This window comes from Homarus americanus, unplaced genomic scaffold (genome assembly GCF_018991925.1).
Source record: "Homarus americanus isolate GMGI-L3 unplaced genomic scaffold, GMGI_Hamer_2.0 scaffold46625, whole genome shotgun sequence".
In the NCBI taxonomy this organism is placed as follows: Eukaryota; Metazoa; Arthropoda; class Malacostraca; order Decapoda; family Nephropidae; genus Homarus; species Homarus americanus.
This window is the reverse complement of record NW_024751849.1, coordinates 247,066-273,956: the sequence shown is the minus strand read 5'-3', so window position 1 is coordinate 273,956 and position 26,891 is coordinate 247,066. Positions and strand designations below refer to the sequence as shown.

The 26,891-nt window shown below is 49.3% G+C and overlaps 1 protein-coding gene across 13 annotated transcripts in view; it reads right to left on the bottom strand.

The window, feature by feature from the left end:
- The window catches only part of LOC121854857 (metastasis-associated protein MTA1-like), a 98,429-nt gene that overhangs the window by 44,868 nt on the left and 26,670 nt on the right, over positions 1 to 26,891 (bottom strand). For 11 of the 13 annotated variants that reach the window (XM_042349649.1, XM_042349652.1, XM_042349653.1 and 8 more), the window contains exons 3-6: positions 26,482 to 26,575; positions 4,989 to 5,102; positions 4,530 to 4,759; positions 2,509 to 2,626 (exon numbers count right to left, since the gene is read on the bottom strand). In XM_042349649.1, the coding sequence (XP_042205583.1) occupies positions 2,509 to 2,626; positions 4,530 to 4,759; positions 4,989 to 5,102; positions 26,482 to 26,575 (556 nt within the window). The remainder of the gene's footprint in view (positions 1 to 2,508; positions 2,627 to 4,529; positions 4,760 to 4,988; positions 5,103 to 26,481; positions 26,576 to 26,891) is intronic. The other 2 variants (XM_042349650.1, XM_042349654.1) reach the window with 2 other exon arrangements.

The following is a 26,891-nucleotide window of genomic DNA, read 5'->3' as shown; positions in this document are numbered from 1 at the left end:
TGTTAAGTGAGATCTACTTATTTCCAAGACAGCAGAAAGGCATACAGTATACGGTACTACAGTATATAATAAGGATGAAAAAAAGCAAACTGATTTAAAGCTGTTAGAGAATGCAGAGGGCCTGAGTGTGGTAGATGACATAAGCCAGAAAGAGATACGATGCAAGTTGAGGAAAGTTTGATTAAATTAATTGTGTATCTCACTCATCTATTGTGTTCGTGGTGTTAAAACTGGGGGTTGACAGCAGTGTGTCTTACTTGGGAGATGACAATAAAAACTTGTTGGATATAATACAAAGTAAACCCAAAAAAATTTCAAGTGTAAGAAGCTGACTAAGCTGTAAAGCCTTTACAGATATTAAAGGTAAATCATAACAAATATAAATCACACAAAACAAAATACACTAAGTAATATCTCGAACGAATATGTTTCAGCGTGCACACGAACGCACGCACTACTTTGCTGTCACTCGGAATCGAGTATGACGATCATCCAGCTATGATACAATGATAGGAGTTATTAAGGATGTCACCTTTGTTGGTGAATTCTGCGGTGACTCGAGAGGCCAATACGGGATCAGCAGAGTTGTTCACAGATGTTGCACGTGTGGGAGGCTACACCTAGTGTGGGAGGGCTGGCGGCAGCGTCTTTCCGGCATTCGCGCTTATCTGCCTCGTGTGGTGCTCCTCCAAGTGTTACGGTGTGGAGTAATCGTCTGCCAAGTGAGGGGGGTCAATTTGGCACTTTTTCAGGTTTGTCTTAAGACTATCCTTATACCTTTTCAGTTGCCCGCCAGCGTTACGTTTACTATTCATTAGGTGACTGTAAAGTAGCTGCTTTGGTAGTCTACTGTCGTCCATGCAGGTAACATGGCCAGTCCAGTGTAGTTGTTCATGGATAATGGTAGCCTCGATACTCCTACAGTTGGTGTCAGCAAGAATACTGGCATTTGTTCTCTTGTCTTCCCAGCGAACTCGGAGGACGGAACGTAGACTACATTGGTGAAAGTTTTTAAGTGCCTTGAGGTGACTCCTGTATGTGACTCATGTCTCACTGCCATATACCAGGGTGGGTAGGACCACTGCTCGATATATGTGCAGCTTTGTAGATAATTTCAGTTCCCTACAGCTGAAGACACGGGTGTGCCAAAAGCTCGAGATGCACATCTGATCCGATGTTGAATCTCTTCATCGATGTCCACGGTGGTGGACAGGTGGGAGCCGAGATGGTGAATGTGGGTAACATTAAAGAGGGTAGTACCATTAAGCTGGATGGATGGTGGAGGTGTGGCTCAACCAAGGGCAGGCTGAAAGAGAATTTGAGTCTTAAGTACATTCACCTCAAGGCCGAAGTGTGCATATGCATCTGCGTAGGTGTTCAAGATTTCCTGTAAGTCGCATACAGTGTGAGCAACAAGGGTGAGGTCGTCCGCATATTGAATGTCAGAAATTGAAGCTGCCAACACTTTTGTTCCTGCCTGGAGTCATCATATGTTGAAAAGACCCTTCATCCGGAATTGGATGTCCATCCCGCCGGCTAAATTGGCACTGCCACAAGTAAGGAAAGCAGCTAAGAAAATGGAAGAGAGAATTGGTGCCAGTACATATCCTTGTTTTACTCCCATTGGATGGGGAGGAACTCAGACTGGGTGCCATTGTACAGGACACTGCCATTCATGACATCATGGAGTTGCCTCACAATGGAGATGAATTTTGGTGGGCAGCCAGAACGGCTGAGGGTCCTCCAGAGGGCTTCCCTGTTGACCGAGCCGAATGCCTTGGTTTGGTTGATGAAAGCCATGTACAGGTCAAGACGCTGTTCTCGGCACTTTTCCTGTATCTGGAAGGCAGCAAAGATCATGTCAGTGGTGCCAAGTGATGGTATAAAGCCACATTGAGATTCTGGGAGGAAGTTTTCCGCCTCAGGAAGAAGTCTGTTTGGGAGGATTCAGGCGATAATTTTGCCAGCTACGGACAGAAGCGAGATCCTGCAGTAGTTGCCACAGTCTGACCGGTCTCCCTTGTTCTTATAAATATTGACGATGGAAGCGTCTTTAAAAGCTTGGGGGATTTCCTCCTTTTTCCATACATTCTCCAGGAGAGAGTGGAGACAGCTGGTAAGCAAAGGTCCTCCTGCTTTTACACCTTGGCTGGGATTCCATCAGGCCATGTGGCTTTGTTATTTTTCATTGTTTGAAGGCAGTAGCTACCTCTTCCAGGGATGGAGAATAGCTAAGGTGGGTCAACTCTGGATGCTGAGGGACCTGATGGGTTGTCAGGACATCCACATCGGTGTTTCGGTTGAGCAGCGAATGGTAGTGCTCTTTCCAGCGCTGAAGGATGCCTTCTTCATCTTCAATTAGAGAGATACCGTCGGATGAGTAGAGAAGGGCTGTGCCATGAGTGATTGCCCCATAAAATGTATTAGTGTAATTGATAAATTCGCGCATCTTTGTGTTGAACTGCACGCACGCACACACGCACGCACACACATATTCTCTTTACCCACCTTCTTTTAATAATGATGTAATATCTGCTTGATATCTTGAGCCAACCCTAATTTCTCCTTTATCTGCTAATAGTGTTTTCTGCTGTGGGTCATAAACCAGGGAGTAGAAGAAGGTATCCTGAAAATAAAGACAAGTTCATGTGAGTAACTGGTAGCTGCCTGTGACCTTATATTTTTGTGCTGTACAGTACAGAGTACTATACTGCCTACAGTTATGTCATGAGAAACTCATTTTTTCACAATCCCTCCACACAATTAAGGGCATCCAATCCGAAGCAAGATGACAAATGACTAGTGACTTGGAAGATCAGGCACATGCTGCTGTCCTTGCAGCTTTCCTGTGGTGTGAATGGAGGTAACTGTTCCCATCAATTAACAAAACATTGTATTCCTTAAAAACATAACTTACATAAAAGTCATTTGTATCACTGAGCAGTTACATGCCATTTGTTTATATCATACATCTTATGACAGTGAGAGCTCTATATAGTCATCATAAATTGTATGGTATTATAAGGCATGTGAGAGTACTGTACTATACTGTGCTGCATATACATGATCTTATAATCTTTTACACCACTTTGAGGTCACTCTTAGATGACTGAATCATCTCAGCTCGTAGCTAACTAACATACCCACCCTACAATTAACTTCTATTCAAACTTGCAGTTTAGCCAAAAAAAATTATAAATACAAATGAACATTCCAACTAATACACACAGCTTTTGACAATATTTTTGCAAAAATTTCCTTAAAAATAAACAATACAATACAGTACAGTACTGTATTGTATTTCTTTCTGCAAAATCAAGTGTAAGACATTAGAAAAAAATACACTGTACCATACCGTGCTGTGCTGTACCGTACTGTACTGTACTGTACTGTACTGTACTGTACCATACTGTACTGTACCGTACCGTACTGTACTGTACCATACCGTACTGTACCGTACCGTACTGTACCGTACCATACCGTACTGTACCGTACCATACCGTACTGTACCGTACCGTACCATACCGTAATGTACCGTACCATACCGTAATGTACCGTACCGTACCATACTGTACTGCACCGTAACATACCGTACCGTACTGTACAGTACAGTACCGCACCGCACTCATACCACTGTACCATACCATACTGTACCGCGACTGTACCACATACTGTACCATACCGCACTGTACCGCACCATACTGTACCGCACTCATACTGTACCATACCATACCGCATCGTACCGCACTCATACTGTATCACTGCACCGTAACATACCGTATCAGTACTGTACAGTACAGTACCGCACTGTACTGTACTGTACCATAGCTACTGTACATACCGCACTGTACCATACCGCATTGTACCATACCGCATTCGTACTCATACCGCACTGTACCATATCAGGCTCACATACCGCATAAGTACTGTACCGCATCATACCGTACCGTACAGTACTGTACCATACCGTACTGTACCATACCGTACTGTACCATACCGTACCGTACAGTACTGTACCGTACCATACTGTACCATACCGTACTGTACCATACTGTACTGCACCGTACCATACCGTACCATACTGTACAGTATCGTACCATACCGTACTGTACCATACCGTACCGTACTGTACCATACTGTACTGCACCGTACCGCACTGTACTGTACCGTACTGTACTGATTGAGACATAACTTTCTTGCTAATGAAGAAAGCATCAGGAAACTGGGAATATTTATGAAGGTTTTGCATACCAAGGCAAAAAAGATCAACAACATCAACAACTACAAAGAGTAATAAGATGACATGTTCAAATTGACGTAAATCATGCATACAGTACTGTATAGTGTTATATAGGGAAACATCAGCTGCCTAAAACAAAGATGACATTTATAAGCAGCAAGGAGAGGAAGTACCCACAACTGCAGAGAGAGAAATTACTTAACTTAAGTATGGTAAGGTATTATAATTTTTTGGACCCGGAACAGGATTAGTAATTACAGAATATGAAGAGCATTTTGTAATTACTCACGTCTTTATTGAGATAGGCCAATAATAACTCTGTCTCGTTGAGTAATGTGACTGTGCATTTGCCGCGTATGTGTGTAGCAGGGAGGGTTTCTATCTGGCGGGAGAGGAAGAGTTCACGGTGGCGTAACTGGTGTCTTTCATTGGAGTTGAGGGTCTCGCCGGTGGGCGTGACGATGGTAGACCCTCCCAACTCAGTTCCCTCGCTGTCACTCTCATCTTCGTCTAAGGCACCTGGAGGGAAAAAGAGGCAAAATAATGGCAATTAGACCAAAGTGAATGAGCATATAAAGAAAAGCTACTGAGCACAAATATAACATTTAATATGCACAACACAATCCACACCACACTACACTACAGTACAATAACACAGTACAGAACACCTTAATGAGGCCTACAGTAAACAAATCACATATTACTTTCAAGTAGAAGGAAAGACGAAGAGAAACTGCTGGAGAGTTACCTTGTTGAGTTGCCTCTTGTGTGACAGTCTCACTCAGGCATGGGCCCTGTGTCTCTTGACCCTTTAACAGCTTCTTAAACCCCCGGCACAGGTCCAAATTCCCGTGACCGTCTTCTGACGGAAGGGGGAGAGAAGCAGTTAAGAAACAAGTGAACAGGAGCTCCCCAACTCTGAGTTAAGCTGCCATTTTTTGCTAAAATGCATAGGTTACATTTCAGCAATTACCAACTGACAGCAAAACAGATAGCTTGGGAGACGAACAATCAAAACACACACACATCAAAATATTACATACAAACAGCTACTGTATATGTAATTAGACCTATACATGTGAGCACACTATCAAAGTTGTTAACTGGACATGAGGCATAAAAATATAAATAATTATTCATAACATAAGTTAAAAAAACTAATTAGAACAAGTTATGTGATGTTCCATTAATTATCAGTACACAGACTACACATTATCACACAAAGAGGAAACTCAACAAACAAAACTTACTCAAGATACTATATGTCCTGGTTTACCAGACATATTATAAGCAATATATACAGTAGTACTGAATTGTATACTTAAATAACTTTGCATTCAATATAAAACATAACTCTCTCTCGTGGGGGGTAAAGGAGGGTGGGGGTGGGGGGTGTGGGGGGTGTGGGGGTGGGGGGGTGGGGGGTGGGGTGTGGGGGTGTGGGGGGTGGGGGGTGTGGGGGGGAGGGGGTGGGGGGTGGTGTGTGTGGGGGTGTGGGGGTGGTGTGGGGGGGGGGGTGTGGTGGGGTGTGGTGGGGTGGTGGGGGTGGGTGGTGGGGGGTGGGGGTGAAGGGGTGAAGGGGGGAAGGGGGGTAGGGCGGGGGGGAAGGTACAAGGGGGTGGAAGGGGGGGGTGGGGGTGGAAGGTATGGGGTGGAAGGGGGTGAAGGGGGGTGGGGGGTGTGTGTGTGTGTGTGTGTCAGAAAACTTTAATAACAGGGTGAGGTTGTTAATTCTACTTCGCATTAAGCACAAAAAGACAAACTACTTCCAACAATTTAGGAAATAAAGATAATTTGAAAAAAGACACATTTGGGAAGTAGAGGAGGTGGGAGGCGCGCGCGACGCCTGGTGACAACAATACCACCACCTTGTTGCTTCCCGCCAGATCAATACCCACCAAATTTTGACCCGCCCATTTTTTGTAATCCCGTTTCCTCCATACTTTACATCAGTTGTTGTAATAGCGGTATATTTTACTTAAGTATTGTTTTAGAAATATCCACAACAGCATGACTGACGTTGAAAGACGTTGTTTTGGTTTCGGGTGGAGAAGAAAAAATTCTCTTGGGGTAACCTGTAGGGCGTAGGTTAAGGCCACATGACTTGTCTGGTTCATGATGACATTCAATTTTATTTTCATAACGCTATAAATTACAAGTAATATTTCAATGTTGTATTTATGTAACGTTAACGATTTTAATCTATTGAACTAATTCTAATATTTCAGAGATTGAAGAGATATTTAGAACCGAGACACAGGAACTGTGTGAATGATAAATTTTAGAATTTTTCACGCTCTAGTAATACAAGTCTGGCCATACAACCATGTAAAATAACAAGACGAAGAGAGAGAGAGAGTTTTTGATGATGATACTCGGGATGTAGGATGTGCGAGGAAAAAATCATAACTTATAATAAAGGTAAATCAAAGGTCAAATTCACTGGCCAGGTTAAAGTTCTCCACAATACGACTTGCCTTTAGGTTAGGTTACGTCACTAAATGCGGAGTTCTGTAATGTTAATTTTTTCAAACATTGACTAATTCAGTGTTGTCGATTTATAAATATTCACTGATGTAGTTTGTCACGATTAAACATTCACTGATAAAGTGTTTACCTTTACGTACATTCACTTACACAACATTTACCTTGTATAAACATTCTTTACTGTAATGATAGACGTCAATAAACTGACTGAGGGAAAGTTAACCTTGAACAAACACTGAGGGAATGTTAACCTTGAACAAACACTGAGGGAATGTTAACCTTGAACAAACACTGAGGGAATGTTAACCTTGAACAAACACTGAGGGAATGTTAACCTTAAACAAACACTGAGGGAATGTTAACCTTGAACAAACACTGAGGGAATGTTAACCTTAAACAAACACTGAGGGAATGTTAACCTTAAACAAACACTGAGGAATGAACCGAACAAACACTGAGGGAATGTTAACCTTGAACAAACACTGAGGGAATGTTAACCTTGAACAAACACTGAGGGAATGTTAACCTTAAACAAACACTGAGGGAATGTTAACCTTAAACAAACACTGAGGGAATGTTAACCTTGAACAAACACTGAGGGAATGTTAACCTTAAACAAACACTTAGGGAATGTTAACCTTAAACAAACACTGAGGGAATGTTAACCTTGAACAAACACTGAGGGAATGTTAACCTTAAACAAACACTGAGGGAATGTTAACCTTAAACAAACACTGAGGGAATGTTAACCTTAAACAAACACTGAGGGAATGTTAACCTTAAACAAACACTGAGGGAATGTTAACCTTAAACAAACACTGAGGGAATGTTAACCTTGAACAAACACTGAGGGAATGTTAACCTTAAACAAACACTGAGGGAATGTTAACCTTAAACAAACACTGAGGGAATGTTAACCTTAAACAAACACTGAGGAATGTTAACCTTGAACAAACACTGAGGGAATGTTAACCTAAACAAACACTGTGGGAATGTTAACCTTGAACAAACACTGAGGAATGTTAACCTTGAACAAACACTGAGGGAATGTTAACCTTGAACAAACACTGAGGAATGTTAACCTAACAAACACTGTGGGAATGTTAACCTTGAACAAACACTGAGGGAATGTTAACCTTAAACAAACACTGAGGGAAAGTTAACCTTGAACAAACACTGAGGAATGTTAACCTAAACAAACACTGAGGATAAGGGAGGTGAGGGAGAGATAATGGAGGTGAAGGAGAGATAAGGAGGTGAGGAGAGATAATGGAGGTGAAGGAGATAATGGAGGTGAGGAGAGATAATGGAGGTGAAGGAGAGATAATGGTGGTGAGGGAGAGATAATGGAGGTAGGAGAGATAATGGTGGTGAGGAGAGATAATGGAGGTGAAGGAGAATAATGGTGGTGAGGGAGAGATAATGGAGGTGAAGGAGATAATGATGGTGAAGGAGAGATAATGGAGGTGAGGGAGAGATAATGGAGGTGAAGGAGAGATAATGGTGGTGAGGGAGAGATAATGGTGGTGAAGGAGAGATAATGGTGGTGAAGGAGAGATAATGGAGGTGAAGGAGATAATGGAGGTGAAGGAGAGATAATGGGTGGGAGAGATTATGGAGGTGAGGGAGAGATAATGGTGGTGAGGGAGAGATAATGGTGGTGAGGGAGAGATTATGGAGGTGAGGGAGATAAAGGAGCATTGAGGAGCTTGGTGGGGCAACAGGCGGACAGGAGTCATTCATTGGTTGTTGTATTTGTTGATCAATACATGGTAGGCTGGTCCACACCCCCACCCACTGTTACACCCATCCTCCCACCCAATGTAACACCCACCTCCCACCCACTGTTACACCCCCACACCCACTGTTACACCCACCTCCCCACCCACTGTTACACCCCTCCCACTGTTACACCACCTCCCTCCCACTGTTACACCCCAAACCCACTGTTACACCACCTCCCCACCCACTGTTACACCCACTGTTACACCCCACACCCACTGTTACACCCACCTCCCCACCCACTGTTACACCCTCCCACTGTTACACCCTCCCACTGTTACACCCACCTCCCACCCACTGTTACACCCCACACCCACTGTTACACCCACCACTGTTACACACACCCTCCCTCCCACTGTTACACCCACCTCCCCACCCACTGTTACACCCACCACCCACTGTTTCACCCACCTCCCCACCCACTGTTACACCCCCCACCACTGTTACACCCACCTCCCTCCCACTGTTACACCCCCACACCCACTGTTACACCCCACACCCACTGTTACACCCACCTCCCCACCCACTGTTACACCCACCTCCCCACCCACTGTTACACCCACCTCCCCACCCACTGTTACACCCACTGTTACACCCACCTCCCCACCACCTGTTACACCCACCTCCCCACCCACTGTGTTACACCCTATCCATCTCTCGCCTCGCATCACTAACTACACTATGTGAGTGAGAGGAATGAGAGAGGGAGGGGAAGCATAGAGAGGGGAGCCATGTGGTGAGGGGATGGGGGTGAGGGAGGTGATGGGGAGGAGGTGATGGGGGAGGAGAGGTGATGGGGAGGGAGGTGATGGGAGGGTCTAGCCCAGGGTAGCAACAGCAGTATTTAACAGCCGCCGACACCACCAACGCCACCAGCCGCCGACACCACCACCAACGCCACCAGCCGCCGACACCACCACCAACGCCACCAGCCGCCGACACCACCACCAACGCCACCAGCCGCCGACACCACTACCAACGCCACCAGCCGCCGACACCACCACCAACGCCACCAGCCGCCGACACCGCCACCAACGCCACCAGCCGCCGACACCGCCAACACTGGCGACTCACCATCACCGCCGCCACCAACACTGGCGACTCACCATCACCACCAACACTGGCGACTCACCATCACCACCAACACTGGCGACTCACCATCACCACCAACACTGCGACTCACCATCACCACCAACACTGGCGACTCACCATCACCACCAACACTGGCGACTCACCATCACCGCTGCCACACCGCCAACACCACTACCACCGTTGTCACCACCACTACCACCATCACCGCTGCCACTACCACCATCACTGTCACCACCACTACCACCATCACCGCTGCCACCACCACCACTCACCATCCCGCTGCCACCACCACTACCACCATCACCGCTGCCACCACCACTTGCCACCACTACCATCACTGCTGCCACCACCACTTGCCACACCATCACCGCTGCCACACCTCCAACACCACTACCACCATCCTGCTCACCTCACCACTTGCCACCACTACCACCATCACTGCTGTCACCACCACAGTATTAACACAAGTGGTCGGTACAGTATTAACACAAGTGGTCGGTACAGTATTAACACAAGTGGTCGGTACAGCACACAAGTGGTCGGTACAGTATTAACACAAGTGGTCGGTACAGTATTAACACAAGTGGTCGGTACAGTATTAACACAAGTGGTCGGTACAGCATTAACACAAGTGGTCGGTACAGTATTAACACAAGTGGCCGGTACAGTATTAACACAAGTGGTCGGGTTCGCTGCTCACACCATTCTCATATAAACTGCCCAACACGACTCACCTCACTCAGATTAACGCTTTTAGAACAATGTGGCGCCGCGGCCTTTTCTGCCAAAATTTTCTTTCGTGTGACCGACCTTACCTAAGTGTTTTGCCTAACTGATCACGTAATAAAAAGTTTTGTAAACCTGTTGGAGTTTCCCCAAGTCTCTCTTCTTGTCAGTACAGTACCTCTTATCTTTTACAAACAAACAACTCTGATAAAGTCTAGATAATATAATTAAATACTGTACCAATTAGTATTAGAATCACGAAAATGTGTTGTACACCGACCTCATAAAGACAGCTATTTGCCAGACCTGTGAGCACCTTGGTTAACAATAAGGTGTATCAATTAAGACTGTCACGTGAGTTACCAGTCTTGAAGAAAGCTTTTTGCTGTCACTCACAAGAGTCTGGGCTGTGTTGTGGGATGTCCTTAATATCACAATGATGACTGTCACACTGTTGTTAGTTTAAATAAAGATACATTAAGTACCGTATACAGTATAATCTTGATCTGTACTAGCACAAATATTATCGGAAAAAATGATTGGAAAACCTTGAAGTTGGCGGTAAAACTCTCCCCGTCAACTGTACAGTACAACAACGGTCAGTACTGTCATCTGCTCCCCTACTGAGGTGGAAACACACTTGTGCTGCGCTAAGTGTACGACAGCAACATCACCCAGCATGCAACATTGTTATACCAAGTGCACGGACATACACAAACACACCAAGTGCACGGATATACACACAAAAAGTGCACGGATATACACACACCAAGTGCACGGACATACACACACCAAGTGCACAGACGTACACACACCAAGTGCAGACACACCAAGTGCACGGACACACACACACCAAGTGCACAGACGCGCACACACCAAGCGCACAGACGCACACACACCAAGTGCAGACACACACACCAAGTGCACGAAGACACACACACACACACCAGTGCACAGACACACCAAGTGCACGGGACGGACACACACACACACCAAGTGCACGAACACACACACACACACACCAGTACACAGACACACACCAAGTGCACGGACACACACACACCAAGTGCACGGACACACACACACCAAGTGCACGGACACACACACACACCAAATTGCACGGACACACACACACCAAGTGCACGGACACACACACACCAAGTGCACGGACACACACACACCAAGTGCACGACACACACACCAAGTGCACGGACACACACACACACACACACACAATGCACGGACGGACACACACCAAGTGCACAGACACACACACACACACCAAGTGCACGGACACACACACCAAGTGCACGGACACACACACACCAAGTGCACGGACACACACACACCAAGTGCACGGACACCAAGAGCACGGACACACCGTGCACACACACACACACACACACACACACACACACACACACACACACACACACACACACACACACACACACACACACACACACACACACACACACCACACACACACACACACACGCCCCTACACTGTCACTATGTGAAATGAACTGTAGTTTGAGCTGATCCCATCTAGTTACTATATGTCTTATTTGTGTCACTTATGTCACTTGTATATTATTTGTAATTCGTAACCCATTCCCCAAATATGTAACTGTATATTTTCAGCCTTCTGGCTGCCAAGCTCTTTCAATAAACCGTTAATTATTATTATTATTACACACACACACACACACCAAGTGCACAGACACACACCAAGTGCACAGACGCACACCAAGTGCACTAACACACACCAAGTGCACACACACACACTAAGTGCACAGACACACACACAAAGTGCACAGACACACACCAAGTGCACTAACACACCCACTACAAATCATGAACCAGTTGTCAGTTTATCCTCCAAGTCCAAAACATCTTTCATATAGACAACTCAAACCGTAACTCACTCTGGGGGGAAACTTGACCATTCTATTTTTCCCGCCAATTTCCTTAACAAAGCCGTGTTAGCCGTCGTGGACAGCTGCAGGAGTACAGTACGTGTGGGAAGGTTCACTTCCTGGACCACTTCTCCAGCTCAATGTTACACATCCCAGCAGTGATACAACATTTGAAAGCTGTTCTTTACTTCAGTTTAATATTATGTAGCCAGCGCTCTCTTCCCTGACTATTACAACATTAAATGTCCTTGGGATACATACGATCACATCATCCCGTGTTTATCTAAGCCCAGAGGCTCCGGTTACAACTACTGTTATCAACAACACTGTGCAAACGCTATATATATGAACAGCCTCCATCCGCTGGCCTCTTGACTCCCTACACTTCACCTCCTCCCCATCTTCTTGTACAGTACAGCACAGTGCTGTACTGTACAGTGCAGTGCTGTACTGTATAATTACTCAGCTGCAGCAACAGTGGTGTCCCCAACAGCAGGAAGTTGAAGCACAATTGAAATAGTAACTGCAGCACCAACACCCGCAGCGCCAGAACTACAGTACAGTAGATCGAGCACCAACACGGTAGTTAGCTCAGGCAACAGTAGCAACAACGATATTGTACAACCAAGAGTACAGTACAGTACTAACAGCCGGCCCACACCACTAAACCAACAGCAAGAGGAGTGAAGTGTGATGACCTTGAGCGTCACTTGTCATAATGGTGGACGACAATTGCCGCCTTCCTGCCTCCCTCCCCACACCTCCACCAGGTGACCACCCACCCCCAACCCCACCTCCCAAATACTGTCTGTACACATGTCTGTCTGTATGACTAAGTAAATGTGTCACTAAGACTAACTTGTATCTATCTAACTATCTATGACGCAAGATTTAATGAGTATGTATGTTTGGTTGTGTGTGTAAGTCTGTCTTGGACAATGTGTGTGCGCACAATCGTTCCCTATAGCAATGAGTCCCTTTCCTAACCCTCACCAGGCGTCGCACACAACAAAATGTCTTATAAAACACGAGTGAACGACCGAGAATATTAACCCCCCTTGGTAAACTTCAACAGTATGCCATGAAGCGCTCATTTTCTGCAGCGGATCTGCTGACGTGGAAGGATCCCACCTCAACTGCCGAGACGAAATTTAATCAAATCCCCAAAACTCGACCAATAAAACTATTCTAATACCACAACCATTGTACACCGGAACATGGAAAGTTCTCACGGGTAAATAAACAACAAGGTATTCCCAATAAATTAAAAAAAAATAACAAGTATTATAATGGTTATCACACACTTTCAAATGCGAGTTATTTATAGAAAGCGTCGACACACATCTACTGTACAGTAGGTGGCTGAGTGTCAGGGTGAGGGATAAGGGTGTGGCGTGAGGGATAAGGGTGGCGTGAGGGATAAGGGTATGGCGTGCAGGATAAGGGTATGGGTATGAGGTAGGGATGGTGAAGAAGAATTGGGTAGGAGTAAGGCAGTGGAAATGATAGGAGCAAGAATGGCTCTACCACCTCCATCGTCCCTCTTAACAGTACAGTACACTAGGTGGTCAGCGAAAAAATCCGGAAAGGATGTGTGTGTGGAGGGGGGGATGGTAGCAATCGGCGCCACAGATCGATACTCTAGAAGTTTAACGTGTGGCTCCGGCCTGAGCATACTGCCCCTAGTCATTAGTGTTACCTACTGTAACCTAAGAGGAAAGGTCACACATCCTACATGAGGCACTCACTACGGAGGCACTTCTCACCCTAGGTCTGGGGGCACCTGCCGTCCTAGGTCTGGGCACCTCTGTCAACCCAGGTCTGGAGGGCTCTGTCAACCAGGTCAGGCACTGTCACCCCAGGTCTGGAGGGCACCTCTGTCAACCTAGGTCTGGAGGACCTCTGTCACCCCAGAGTCTGGAGGCACCTCTGTCAACCTAGGTCTGGAGGGCACCTCTGCACCCTAGGTCTGGAGGGCACCTCTGTCACCCTAGGTCTGGAGGCACCTCTGTCACCCTAGGTCTGGAGGCACCTCTGTCAACCTAGGTCTGGAGGGCACCCCTGTCAACCCAGGTCTGAGGCACCTCTGTCACCCTAGGTCTAGGGCCCCTGTCACCCTAGGTCTGGAGGGCACCTCTGTCAACCCTAGTCTGGAGGGCACCCTCAACCCAGGTCTTGAGGAACTCTGTCAACCCCAGGTCTGGAGGGCACCTCTGTCAACCTAGGTCTGGAGGCACCTCTGTCACCCCAGTCTGAGGGCATCTGTCAACCTAGGTCTGGAGGGCACCTCTGTCAACCTAGGTCTGAGGGCACCTCTGTCAACCAGGTCTGGAGGGCACCTCCTGTCACCCTAGGTCCTGGGGGCACTGTCAACCCTGAGGTCTGGGGGCACTGTCAACCCAGGTCTGGAGGGCACCTCTCACCCTAGGTCTGGAGGGCACCTCTCTGTCAACCTAGGTCTGGAGGCACCCCTGTCACCCTAGGTCTGGAGGCACCGCCCCAGGGTTGGAGGGCCTCTGTCACCCTAGGTCTGGAGGTCAACCCAGCCTGAGGCACCTCTGTCAACCTAGGTCTGGAGGGCACCTCTGTCAACCCAGGTCTGAGCACCTCTGTCAGCCTAGGTCTGGAGGCCCCTGTCCACCTGGGTCTGGAGGTTCTGTCACCCCAGGTCTGGAGGGCACTGTCAACCTCAGTCTGGAGGGCACCGTCAACCCAGGGTCTGAGGGCACCTCTGTCAACCTAGGTCTGGAGGGCACCTCTGTCAACCTAGGTCTGGAGGGCACCTCTGTCACCCTAGGTCTGGAGGGCACCTCTGTCAACCTAGGTCTGGAGGGCACCTCTGTCAACCTAGGTCTGAGGGCACCTCTGTCAACCTAGGTCTGGAGGGCCCTGTCACCTAGGTCTGGAGGCACCTCTGTCAACCTGTCTGAGGCACCTCTGCAACCTAGGTCTGGAGGGCACCTCTGTCAACCTAGGTCTGGAGGGCACCTCTGTCAACCTAGGTCTGGAGGGCACCTCTGTCAACCTAGGTCTGGAGGCACCTCTGTCACCCAGGGTCTGGAGGGCACTCTCAACCTAGGTCTGGAGGCACCGTCAACCCAGGTCTGATCTGTCACCCTAGTCTGAGGGCCCCTGTCAACCTGAGGTCTGGAGGGCACTCTGTCACCCTAGGTCGGAGGGCACCGTCAACCAGCTCGAGGGCACCTCTGTCACCCCAGGTCTGGAGGCACCTCCACACCTAGGTCTGGAGGGGACCTTCACACCCTAGGTCTGAGGCACCTGTCAACCTAGGTCTGGGGCCCCTGTCAACCTAGGTCTGGAGGGCACTTGCCCTAGGTCTGGAGGGCACCCTGCCCTAGGTCTGGAGGGCACCTCTGTCAACCGGCCTGGAGGGCACCCTGTCAACCTAGGTCTGAGGGCATCCGCCAACTGCACCAGGGCACCCTGTCAACCAGGTCTGAGGGCACCTCTGTCAACCTAGGTCTGAGGGCACCCTGTCAACCTAGGTCTGGAGGGCACCTCTGTCAACCCAGGTCTGAGGCACCTCTGTCAACCCAGGGTCTGGAGGGCACCTTCTGTCAACCTAGGTCTGAGGGCACCTCTGTCACCAGAGTGAGAAGCCATATACACATTCTTTCTCTCTCGGATGGTAAAATTAATAAACCAAGTTATCATAAAATATGATACAACAATACACCTAATACTGTACTGGTTGAATGATGCTTTAGCATGAAAATATCTACCAAAAATAAATCATTAAAATTAGACTAAGACTCTAACCTTAACTATACTATACACCTTCATTTAACACGACTTTCAGAGATAACATTAAGGTATTGGATCTTTTCCTCCTCTTGGGCGCCCGTCCTTACAGTAATTAAGTCAGTAATTGTCTACTGTAGTTGACCAGTTACAAGTATTAACCAAGACTATTCACTGTACACCTCTGAGTCAGGGTTCTGGCTTACACCTCTTGGTACAGCAAGAGGCTTGTTCCTCGAGGAGACACACCTGGACCTCTAGCCTCCCGCCCCGCCCCGCCCCTCCAAACCAGTGAAGACCGACACACACACGCGGACGGATGCCACGCGAATGACACATAAAAGGTCAAGGACAATAGAAGTCTACTGTACAGGGCTTTCCTGGACCACGACCCAGAGAGAGAGAGAGAGAGAGAGAGAGAGTGTGGGTGTGTGTGTGTGTGTGCGTGTGCGTGCGTGCGAGCCCACAGATGGTAGTAAACGACCTGAGAGAGAGACACACATCTCAACACATTCCCACCAACCAACACAATATTATTCTCCAACAAATTTACTGAAATGTTGAGAAACTTAAAGTGAAACAGTCCAAGACGAAGCCCCATCACCTGAGAACAACATTGGTGGATTATTACCATGAGTCAAGCTTGTGCAGTAGTGGTGCAAGATCCCTAGTGTGACGGCAGACTCGTTCACACCACAACACACCACACACCATTAACACATACCACAACACACCACACCAACACAACACACACATTAACACACACCACACACACACCATAACACACACCACACACACACATAACACACACACACACACACACACACACACACACACACACACACACACACACCAAACACACACCACACAACACACACACACACACACACACACACACCACAACAAACCACCACAACACACACACACACACACACAACACACACACACTTATCAAGAGCTCAGGGCAGACCAGCGTTAGTGTGGTGGCTTGTGTGTTTGACCCCCTGTGTCTAGTGGGCGAGGATTTGCATATTTAGATGTGTCCTGGGAGATGTGGGGGTTCACCTCTGTGTGTGTGTTTGTAAACAATGAAAGCCAGTTATATATTATTCGTAATGAGGAAAAAGGGGGGGAGAGGTCGAAGTAAGAAACTGAACGAGTCGAGCACAAACACAAAAACCGGAAGGACGGGGAGAACGCAGACACACGCGTGTGGTCACTAGAGGGCGGTGAGAGCCACGGAGCATCCCCAAGACGAGCCAGGCCTGCACCCCTATTGATCTGCATACCCTAGTACCCACAGCTCACCTCCACCACTGTTACACCCACCACAGCTCTCACCCCACCCACTGTTACACCCACCAGCTTTCACCCACCACCACCACACCCACCACAGCTCACACCACCCACTGTCACCCACCACAGCCACCCTGCTCACACACCCACCACAGTCACCCCCACCACACCCACCACAGCCTCTCACCCACCCACACCCACCACAGCCACACCCATCCACCAGCCACACCCACCACAGCCTCCCACCCACTGTTACACCCACCACAGCCTCACACCCACCACTGTCACACCCACCACAGCCTCACTCTCTGCTCACCCACTGTTACACCCACCACAGCCTCTCACCTCCACCACTGTTACCCACAGCTCACTCTACCCACGTCACACCTCCACCACACCTTCACCTCCACCCACTTTACACCCACCACAGCCACACCCACCACTGTTACACCCACCACAGCCTCACCTCCACCCACTACACCCACCACAGCTCACCTCCCCACAACCTCTCGCCTCCACCACTGTATACCCACCACAGCTCTCCCCCCACCCACTGTCATAGAGAGGGTGGTGTCATGGTAGAGGTGGTGGTGTTGGGCAGAGGTGTGTTGCAGGTGGTGGTGGTGTCATGGTGGTGGTGGTGTCATGGTACAGGTGGTGATGGGGCGGGTAGAGGGGAGGTGTGGTGGTGGTGTGTGTGCTGTGGTGTGTGAGTGGTGGTATTGCAGTAGAGGTGGTGGTGTCATGGTGTGGTGAGGTGGTGGTGGTGTCATGGTAGAAGTGTGGTGGTGGTGTCATGCACAGGTGGTGGTGGTGGTGGTGGTGTTCAGGTGGTGGTCAGGTACAGGTGTGTGGTGGTGGTGCAGGAGGTGTGGTGGTGGAGTGTGGTGGTGGTGTGGTGTGTCACGGTACAGGTGGTGATGGTGGTGCTGGCGGTGGGTGGTGGTGGTGTCGTGGTGGTGGTGGTGTGTGGTGGTGTGGTGTCATGGTAGAGGTGGTGGTGGTGTCATGGGACAGGTGGTATGTTGGTAGCCAGGGTGGTGGTGGTGGTGGCTCAGTGTGTGGGGTTGGTGGTGTCATGGTACAGGTGGTGATGGGTAGGGTGGGTGGTGCAGTAGGTGGTGGTGGTGTCATGGCAGGTGTGGTGGTGCAGACAGGTGGTGGTGGTGTCATGGTACAGGTGGTGGTGGTGGTGGGTGTAGAGGTGGTGGTGGTGTCATGGTAGAGGGTGGTGGTGTCAGAGGTGGTGGTGGGGTGTCGCGTGTAGGTGGTGATGGGGGCGTGTGATGGTGGTGCAGTGGTGGTGGTGGGTTGCTGGTAGAGGTGGTGGGGTGATGCACAGGTGGTGTGGTAGTCATGGTACAGGTAGGTGGTCATGGTACAGGTGGTGGTGGTGTCGCAAGTGGTGGTGGTGTCAGTAGAGGTGGTGTGGTGTCATTGTAAAGATGGTGGTGGTGTCAGTGGTAAAGGTGGTGTGGTAGGTGTCATGTGGTGTGGTGGTGGTGGTGGTGTCATGGAGAGAGGTGTGTGTCTGGTGGTGGTGGGTCATGGTACAGGTGGTATGGGCATGGTACAGGTGGTGGTGGTGTCATGGTAGAGGTGGTGGTGCAGTACAGTACATGGGGTGGTGTCATGGTACAGGTGGTGGTGCTTGCAGGCGGTGGTGGTGGTGGTGTCATGTGGTGGTGGGGTGGTGGTGGTGGTGTCATGGGTGGTGGTGGTGTCGGTAGAGGTGGGGGTGACAGGGAGGTGGTGGTGCGGTACAGGTGGGGTGGAGAGTTTGATGGTTAGATGAAAGATGATATTTAGCCAGAAAATATATACAAAGTGGATAATAATAACAATATTAACATGGCTGAGCCAGTTGAGAACCTGAGCTTTTTGAGGCACCTGATATATACTATACATTTATCTCAAGGAAGAATTATGTAACATTTAGTATCATCTGGAATAGTACAATAGCGAGGTGGTGTCATGGTGGTGGATGGTAGAATGTGGTGGTGGTTGGACATTGGGGTGGTGTGATGTTGCAGTGTTGGTGGTGGTGTCATGGTACAGGTGGGGGTGGTGTGATGGTACAGATGTTGGTGGTGGTGTCATGGTGGGGTGGTGGTGGTGGTGTCATGGTACAGGTGGTGATGGTGGTGTCATGGTAGAGGTGGTGGTGGTGGTGTCATGGTAAGTGGTGGTGGTGGTGTCATGGTAGATGGTGGTGATGGTGGTGTCATGGTAGGGTGGTGGTGGTGGTGTCATGGTACAGGTGGTGATGGTGGTGTCATGGTGGGATGGTGGTGGTGGTGTCATGGTAGGGTTGGTGGTGTCATGGTAGAGGTGGTGGTGGTGTCATGGTAGAGTGGTGGTGGTGGTGTCATGGTAGAGGTGGTGGTGGTGTCATGGTAGAGGTGGTGGTGGTGGTGTCATGGTAGGGGTGGTGGTGTCATGGTAGAGGTGTGGTGTCATGGTGGGGGTGGTGGTGTCATGGTAGGGAGGTGGTGGTGGTGGTGGTGTCATGGTAGAGGTGGTGGTGTCATGGTAGAGGTGGTGGTGGTGTCATGGTAGGGTGGTGGTGTCATGGTAGAGGTGGTGGTGTCATGGTAGGAGGTGGTGGTGGTGTGGTGGTGTCATGGTAGAGGTGGTGGTGGTGGTGGTGTCATGGTAGGGTGGTGGTGGTGGTGGTGTCATGGTAGAGGTGGTGGTGGTGGTGTCATGGTAGAGGTGGTGGTGGTGGTGGTGTCATGGTAGAGGTGGTGGTGGTGGTGTCATGGTAGAGGTGGTGGTGGTGGTGTGTCATGGTAAGGTGGTGGTGTCATGGTAGAGGTGGTGGTGGTGGTGGTGATACGAGCATTTGGTAGAAAGAAGCACTTGAAATATTTTCACTGTGGTGAGAGCCTGGACGAGGAGGGAAGGAAGGCTCCTGCAGTACGGTACAGGGGAGGCCTGGAGGGTAAGCATATGGTGCCACAAGGTTCCGGGGACACATCTGGGTGGTAGAAGAGGACAGGTCGGTAGTGTGGCAGGGTACAGTGGGCCGGGAGGTGACGAACGCATTTTGGGAATAGGTTGGGGGAGGTGAAAGGTGTTTTGGGGATAGGCTGGGTAGGGGTCAGGGAGGGGGAGGGGTTGTTGTCCCTACAGAGCTCGCCGGTGGTGGGCCCAGCGTTCACTGTCATATTGATCCGCAACACTGGTAATTGACTCCCCGCTTCACACCCCCACCAACCCCCCATCATCACCCCCCAGCTTCTCCATCCTGCCTCACAAAAATACACAACAATAATAATAATAAGTAAAAAATTACACCAAACAAAATAAAGGAAATAAATTACATACACCTAAAACAATTAAAACACACACACACCTACAGTGATTTACTTGCATATATATATATATATATATATATATATATATATATATATATATATATATATATATATATATATATATATATATATATATATATATATATATTGCAAAATACAGAGCTGCATCATGGCCTTCCCCCTCACCCCGCCTACATATAGTATATGCATACATCCCCTGTTTTTATTTTTAATCTCTCTCTCTCTCGTATACCCCACGCCCACACAGACAGTATCTGCCCACACAATGCGGTCTTCCCCACCACCTATCCCCTAACATCACCTCTCTCACGCGCCGCTACAAAAGCCTAGTAACCAAACCCACGCATTTGTAACTCACACTGACCCCAACAGCACCCGTCACCACCACCACGACCGCTCACCATCATGCCATCACTGTAACTACCCCTCACTACCACGCCGCCTACCATACACCCCCAGCCTGTACACTACCCCTCACTACCACGCCGCCTACCATACACCCCTGCCTGTACACTACCCCACACTACCACACCACCTACCATACACCCCCCTGCCTGTACACTCCCCCAGCCAGTCAGTCAGTCGTAAACCTTCATGTCAGTCCGCCTGTCACCCCTTAGAGTCAGTCATGGCTTTAGGGCATCACTACAGCGAACTATTAAACTGGCACAACTAGAAGGTAACAGTAGAGCATCACTATACAGTATTAACATCACAAAGGGGTCACTAACAAGGCACCATTATACTGTAGTCAGGAGGTAGAGGTAGGGCTACAGGGACTTACTACCTACGTCAGGGAACATTGTAAGGAGAGGTTTGGTCCAGTCACAAAATGCCATATTTTTCACCCCGTGTTCTTCACTCTTACATAAAACAAACACTGTAAGTGGACAACCTCAACATCCTCCTTTGTACTGTATGGCTCTGCCCTCGCTGAGTTCTACTGTATCTGAGCCACTGTCGTGCGTGGCAGTGACAAGTGATAGCATCCTCAGTGTCAAGATCTGACTGAATTACTCACAATAGGCAAACTGTACTTCAAGCTTTGCCAATAAATTTGTTAACCGTAAACGCCTCAGCCCCACAGATCCACCTAAACAATTTTCCCCCAGTTCAGTTGATCCCCGTATGTCGACATAAATAGATACATATAATGAATGTATGTATGTATGTATGTATGTATGTACTATTTACAGTGAGAGAATGATGTACCTTCCCGAGGTTTTGACGAATACATCACATAACGGTTGCGACATTGGACACTGGCACGTGTGACCCCCATAAACAGCTGTGGTTCAGTACAGTACCTTGGTAAGTGACTGTGTTGGTTGGTCAGGTTTCATTACACTTGGGCCAAAGCTGAGAGGATGCTTTATTGTGTCAGTGTACCGATACTACCATACAGTACGTTAAAGTTACCCGGGACTCTGGATCACAATATCCAGATAATGTGTTAAGGTTTCCAGGTGGTGGTGAAGTGACGGTGAGGTCTACGCTTGGGTGAAGAGGTTCCACCTGGATGACGTTAACTTACGTAGTGGAAGATGGATCAGAGGTAACGTGAGGTGAGAGGTCGGGAGGGAAATGTGAAAAAAGAGGTCGCGGCGAGGTCACGTTGGAAGACCTCTGACTTGGGAATGAAAGGCAGAATTAAGAGGTCAAGGTAAGGATGACCTACAGGGTGGGCTTCTCCATTAATATGGGTGGTGACCTGTCTCCACCACACACACCCGCCTGCCACGCGAGTCATTAAAACTGCAGCTGCTCAAGGTTGGTCTTGATTGATCCAGTGCCACACACACACACACACACACACACACACACACACACACACACACACACACACACACACCCCAAGTTAAGCACAACTATATAACCAGTCAACCGACTCGACCTGTTAGCCAGTCAACATAGAGACCTACAGTCCCGCCTCCCCGAACACAACAAAACATAATACACCAACGTGCACAATACAGTTACACTCAGAAAGCACGCACACGCACGCACGCACACGCACACACACGCACACACGCACGCATACACACACGCACACACGGGAAAGTTATCCGGCGGGGGCAGCCAATCAGCGAGGCGGTAACACCCCACAGGGAATAAGTGTTCAACTTTAGGCCGGTAAAAACCACCAAACATGACTGACGCGCCGCTCCAAATGTCATCCACGAAGCGGTGTATGGTGAGGGTAATGACGGTGATAGGCGGTGTAGGGGTGGGTGAGGGGCGGTGTATGGTGAGGGTAATGACGGTGATAGGCGGTGTATGGTGAGGGGTAATGACGGTGATGGGCGGTGTATGGTGAGAATGATGGTGAGGTAATGACGGTGATGGGCGGTGTATGGTGAGGGTAATGACGGTGATAGGCGGTGTATGGTGAGGTAATGACGGTGATAGGCGGTGATATGTATGGTGAGGGTGAATGTATGGTGAGGGTGACGGTGATAGGCGGTGTATGGTGAGGGTGACGGTGATGGGCGGTGTATGGTGAGGGGCGGTGTATGGTGAGGTAATGACGGTGATAGGCGGTGTATGGTGAGGGGTGGTGTATGGTGGGGGTAATGACGGTGATAGGCGGTGTATGGTGATGGGCGGTGTATGGTGAGGATAGTGATGGGCGGTGTATGGTGATGGGCGGTGTATGATGGGCTGTGATAGGCGGTGCATGGTGATGGGCGGTATGGTGAGGGGCGGTGTATGGTGAGGGGCGGTGTATGGTGATGCAGCAGTGTGGTGATGGGCGCTGTATGGTGAGGGTAATGATGGTGATGCAGCAGTGTGGTGAGGGGCGGTGTATGGTGAGGGGTAATGATGGTGATGCAGCAGTGTGGTGAGGAGCGGGGGGGAGGTGGGGGGTAGTGAGGCAGGTGGGGCCAGGTAGTGAGGTAAGGCAGGTGGGGCCAGGCAGTGAGGTGGGGCCCAGGCAGTGAGGTAAGGCGGGTGGGGCCAGATGGAGGTAAGGCAGGTGGGTCCAGGCAGTGAGGTGGGAGCCAGGCAGTGAGGTGGGGCCAGGCAGTGAGGTGGGGCCAGGTTGTGAGGTAAGGCAGGTGGGTCCAGGCAGTGAGGTGGGGGCAGGCCAGGCAGTGAGGCAAGGCAGGTGGGGCCAGGCAGTGAGGTGGGGCCAGGCAGTGAGGCAAGGCAGTGGGGCCAGGCAGTGAGGTAAGGCCAGGCAGTGGGAGGTGTAAGGGGTGGGGACTGGCGATAATGGTGATACACAAACTATGGGAGACACTGACGACAGGGGAGAAGGGAGGGTGCCATGAGGGGCAGGGCAGGTAGTGGCAGTTAGTGAGGGTATCAATAGCGGGGTGGTGGCGGGGCTCGCAGGGGTGGTGGCAGGACTGGGCAGGGGTGGTGGCTGGGCGGGATTGGGCAGGTGGTGGCAGGACTCGGCTGGGTGGTGGCAGGGCTGGGCAGGGGTGGCAGGACTGGGCAGGGTGGTGGCGGGCTGGGCAGGACTGGGCGGGTGGTGGCGGACTCGGCTGGGTGGTGGCGGGGCTGGGCAGGGGTGGTGGCAGGCTGGTGGAGGGGTGGTGGCAGGGCTGGCGGGCTCGCAGGGGTGGTGGCAGGGCTGGGCAGGGGTGGTGGCAGGACTGGGCAGGGTGGTGGCAGGGCTGGGCAGGGTGGTGGCGGGGCTGGTGGCGGGGGGGCAGGGTGGTGGCGGGGGCTGGTGGCGGGGGCAGGGTGGTGGCAGGACTGGTGGTGGGGGGGCTGGCAGGTGGTGGCAGGGCTGGGAAGGGTGGTGGTGGGGCTGGGGGGTGGGTGGTAATGGTGGACATGTTGTCGAAGGTTAGGCGTCAGGGTGGGTGGAGGAAGCGAGGCGGGGAGGAAAGGGAGTGAAGGGAACTGTGTGTATATGTATGTATGTATGTGTGTGTGTGTGTGTGTGTGTGTGTGTGTTGGAGGTGCATATCAAGCTACAGATGAAAGTGAGGTGAGTGGGGAAGCGAGGCGGGGAGGAACTATGCGGTGTATGGCGGAGGGAGGAGGAGCACGTGGCCAGTAGATATAGTCAAACATTGAGGGGCAGGGAGGAGGGACATTAGATGGTGTATGGCGGAAAATGGTGGAGATGGTCATTAGTAATTATTGGTGAGAATGTGGCGGGCAGGGTGTGGTGTGGCAGGGCAGGGGTGGTGTGTGGCAGGGCAGGGGTGTGGTGTGGCAGGGCAGGGTGTGGTGTGTGGGGCAGGGTGTGGGTGTGGTGTGTCGGGGCGAGAGGGTCAGAAGGAAGAGCCGGGGCCGCAGAAGGCATGGCGGGGTTAAGGGACAGGAACACGTGGCACTAGTGTGTTGCGAGGCGAGATACCCTGAGGCGGAGAGGACCACACACCCCAGCACCGCTGTACGAGGCAGAGGGAATAAACTGCCTGGACGTGTTTGCGATTCCATCATTAGTACACAGAGGATATGGGGATGATTTTTTTTTAACTTTTTTTTTGCCTTGAGTTGTGGTAAGAGTACTGTGCGTGGTGCTGTATATATGAGGCTTAGTGAATGCAATGACATCTGCTGTGTACAGTAACGTATATCAGGCTGTGTGTGTGTGTGTGTGTGTGTGTGTGTGTGAAACATTATACTGTACACATAACAACATACATTTACATCGTCTGATATTTTCAAGTGGTTTACTATCACGTGGAGCATTTTAATAGTGTGGAGCATTAAGTGAAAAATTGAAAACTTGAGATTTTCAAGAAGTATGATTTACATCGGGAGCATAATGAACACAAGTATGATTTACATCGGGAGCATAATGAACACAAGTATGATTTACATCGGGAGCATAATGAACACACGTATGATTTACATCGGGAGCATAATGAAAACAAGCATGGTTAACATCGGGAGCATAATGAACACAAGTATGATTTACATCGGGAGCATAATGAACACACGTATGATTTACATCGGGAGCATAATGAACACACGTATGATTTACATCGGGAGCATAATGAACACAAGTATGATTAACATCGGGAGCATAATGAACACAAGTATGATTAACATCGGGAGCATAATGAACACACGTATGATTTACATCGGGAGCATAATGAACACACGTATGATTTACATCGGGAGCATAATGAACACAAGTATGATTAACATCGGGAGCATAATGAACACACGTATGATTTACATCGGGAGCATAATGAACACAAGTATGATTAACATCGGGAGCATAATGAACACACGTATGATTTACATCGGGAGCATAATGAACACACGTATGATTAACATCGGGAGCATAATGAACACACGTATGATTTACATCGGGAGCATAATGAACACACGTATGATTTACATCGGGAGCATAATGAACACACGTATGATTTACATCGGGAGCATAATGGACACCCTACGGTATATCAACACCGCCAGACACAAGCGTCGAGGTATCGTGTGGAACATGTTGAGAATATAACAAACATTAAATCTACTATATGTTGCAAACCTTAACTCTGTGTGTGAGTGTGTGTGCGCGCGCGTGCGACTGTGTGTGTGTATATGTGTTTGCGTGTGTATATGTGTTTGCGTGTGTGTGTGTATGTGTTTGTTTGCGTGTGTGTGTGTATGTGTGTGTGTGTGTGTGTGTGTGTGTGTGTGCGCGTGTGTGTGTGTGTGTGCGCGCGCATGTGTGTGTGTGTGTTTGCGTGTGTATGTGTGTTTGCGTGTGTATGTGTGTTTGCGTGTGTATGTGTGTTTGCGTGTGTGTTTGCGTGCGTGTGTGTGTTTTAGTGGATGATATCAAATCAAGAGGTAGATTGGACACAAGACAACGCGGTTATCAACAAAAGAACACAGAGTATTGTAGTGTACTCACTCTGATGTTTGTCTGCCAGCATGATGAGGGAGGAGGAGATGTCCCGGCGTCTGTAGAAACACATCACCTTGGCTTCCACGTTACCGCTGGGGGTCTGTCGGGGGACAACAACACCTGTTACTTACTCACCCAACCACACAGTGTTACTCTTTGTTACTCACCCAACCACACAGTGTTACTCTTTGTTACTCACCCAACCATACACAGTGTTACTCACCCAACCATACACAGTGTTACTTACCCAACCATACACAGTGTTACTTACCCAACCATACAGTGTTACTTACCCAACCACACAGTGTTACTCTTTGTTACTCACCCAACCACACAGTGTTACTCTTTGTTACTTACCCAACCATACACAGTGTTACTTACCCAACCATACACAGTGTTACTTACCCAACCATACA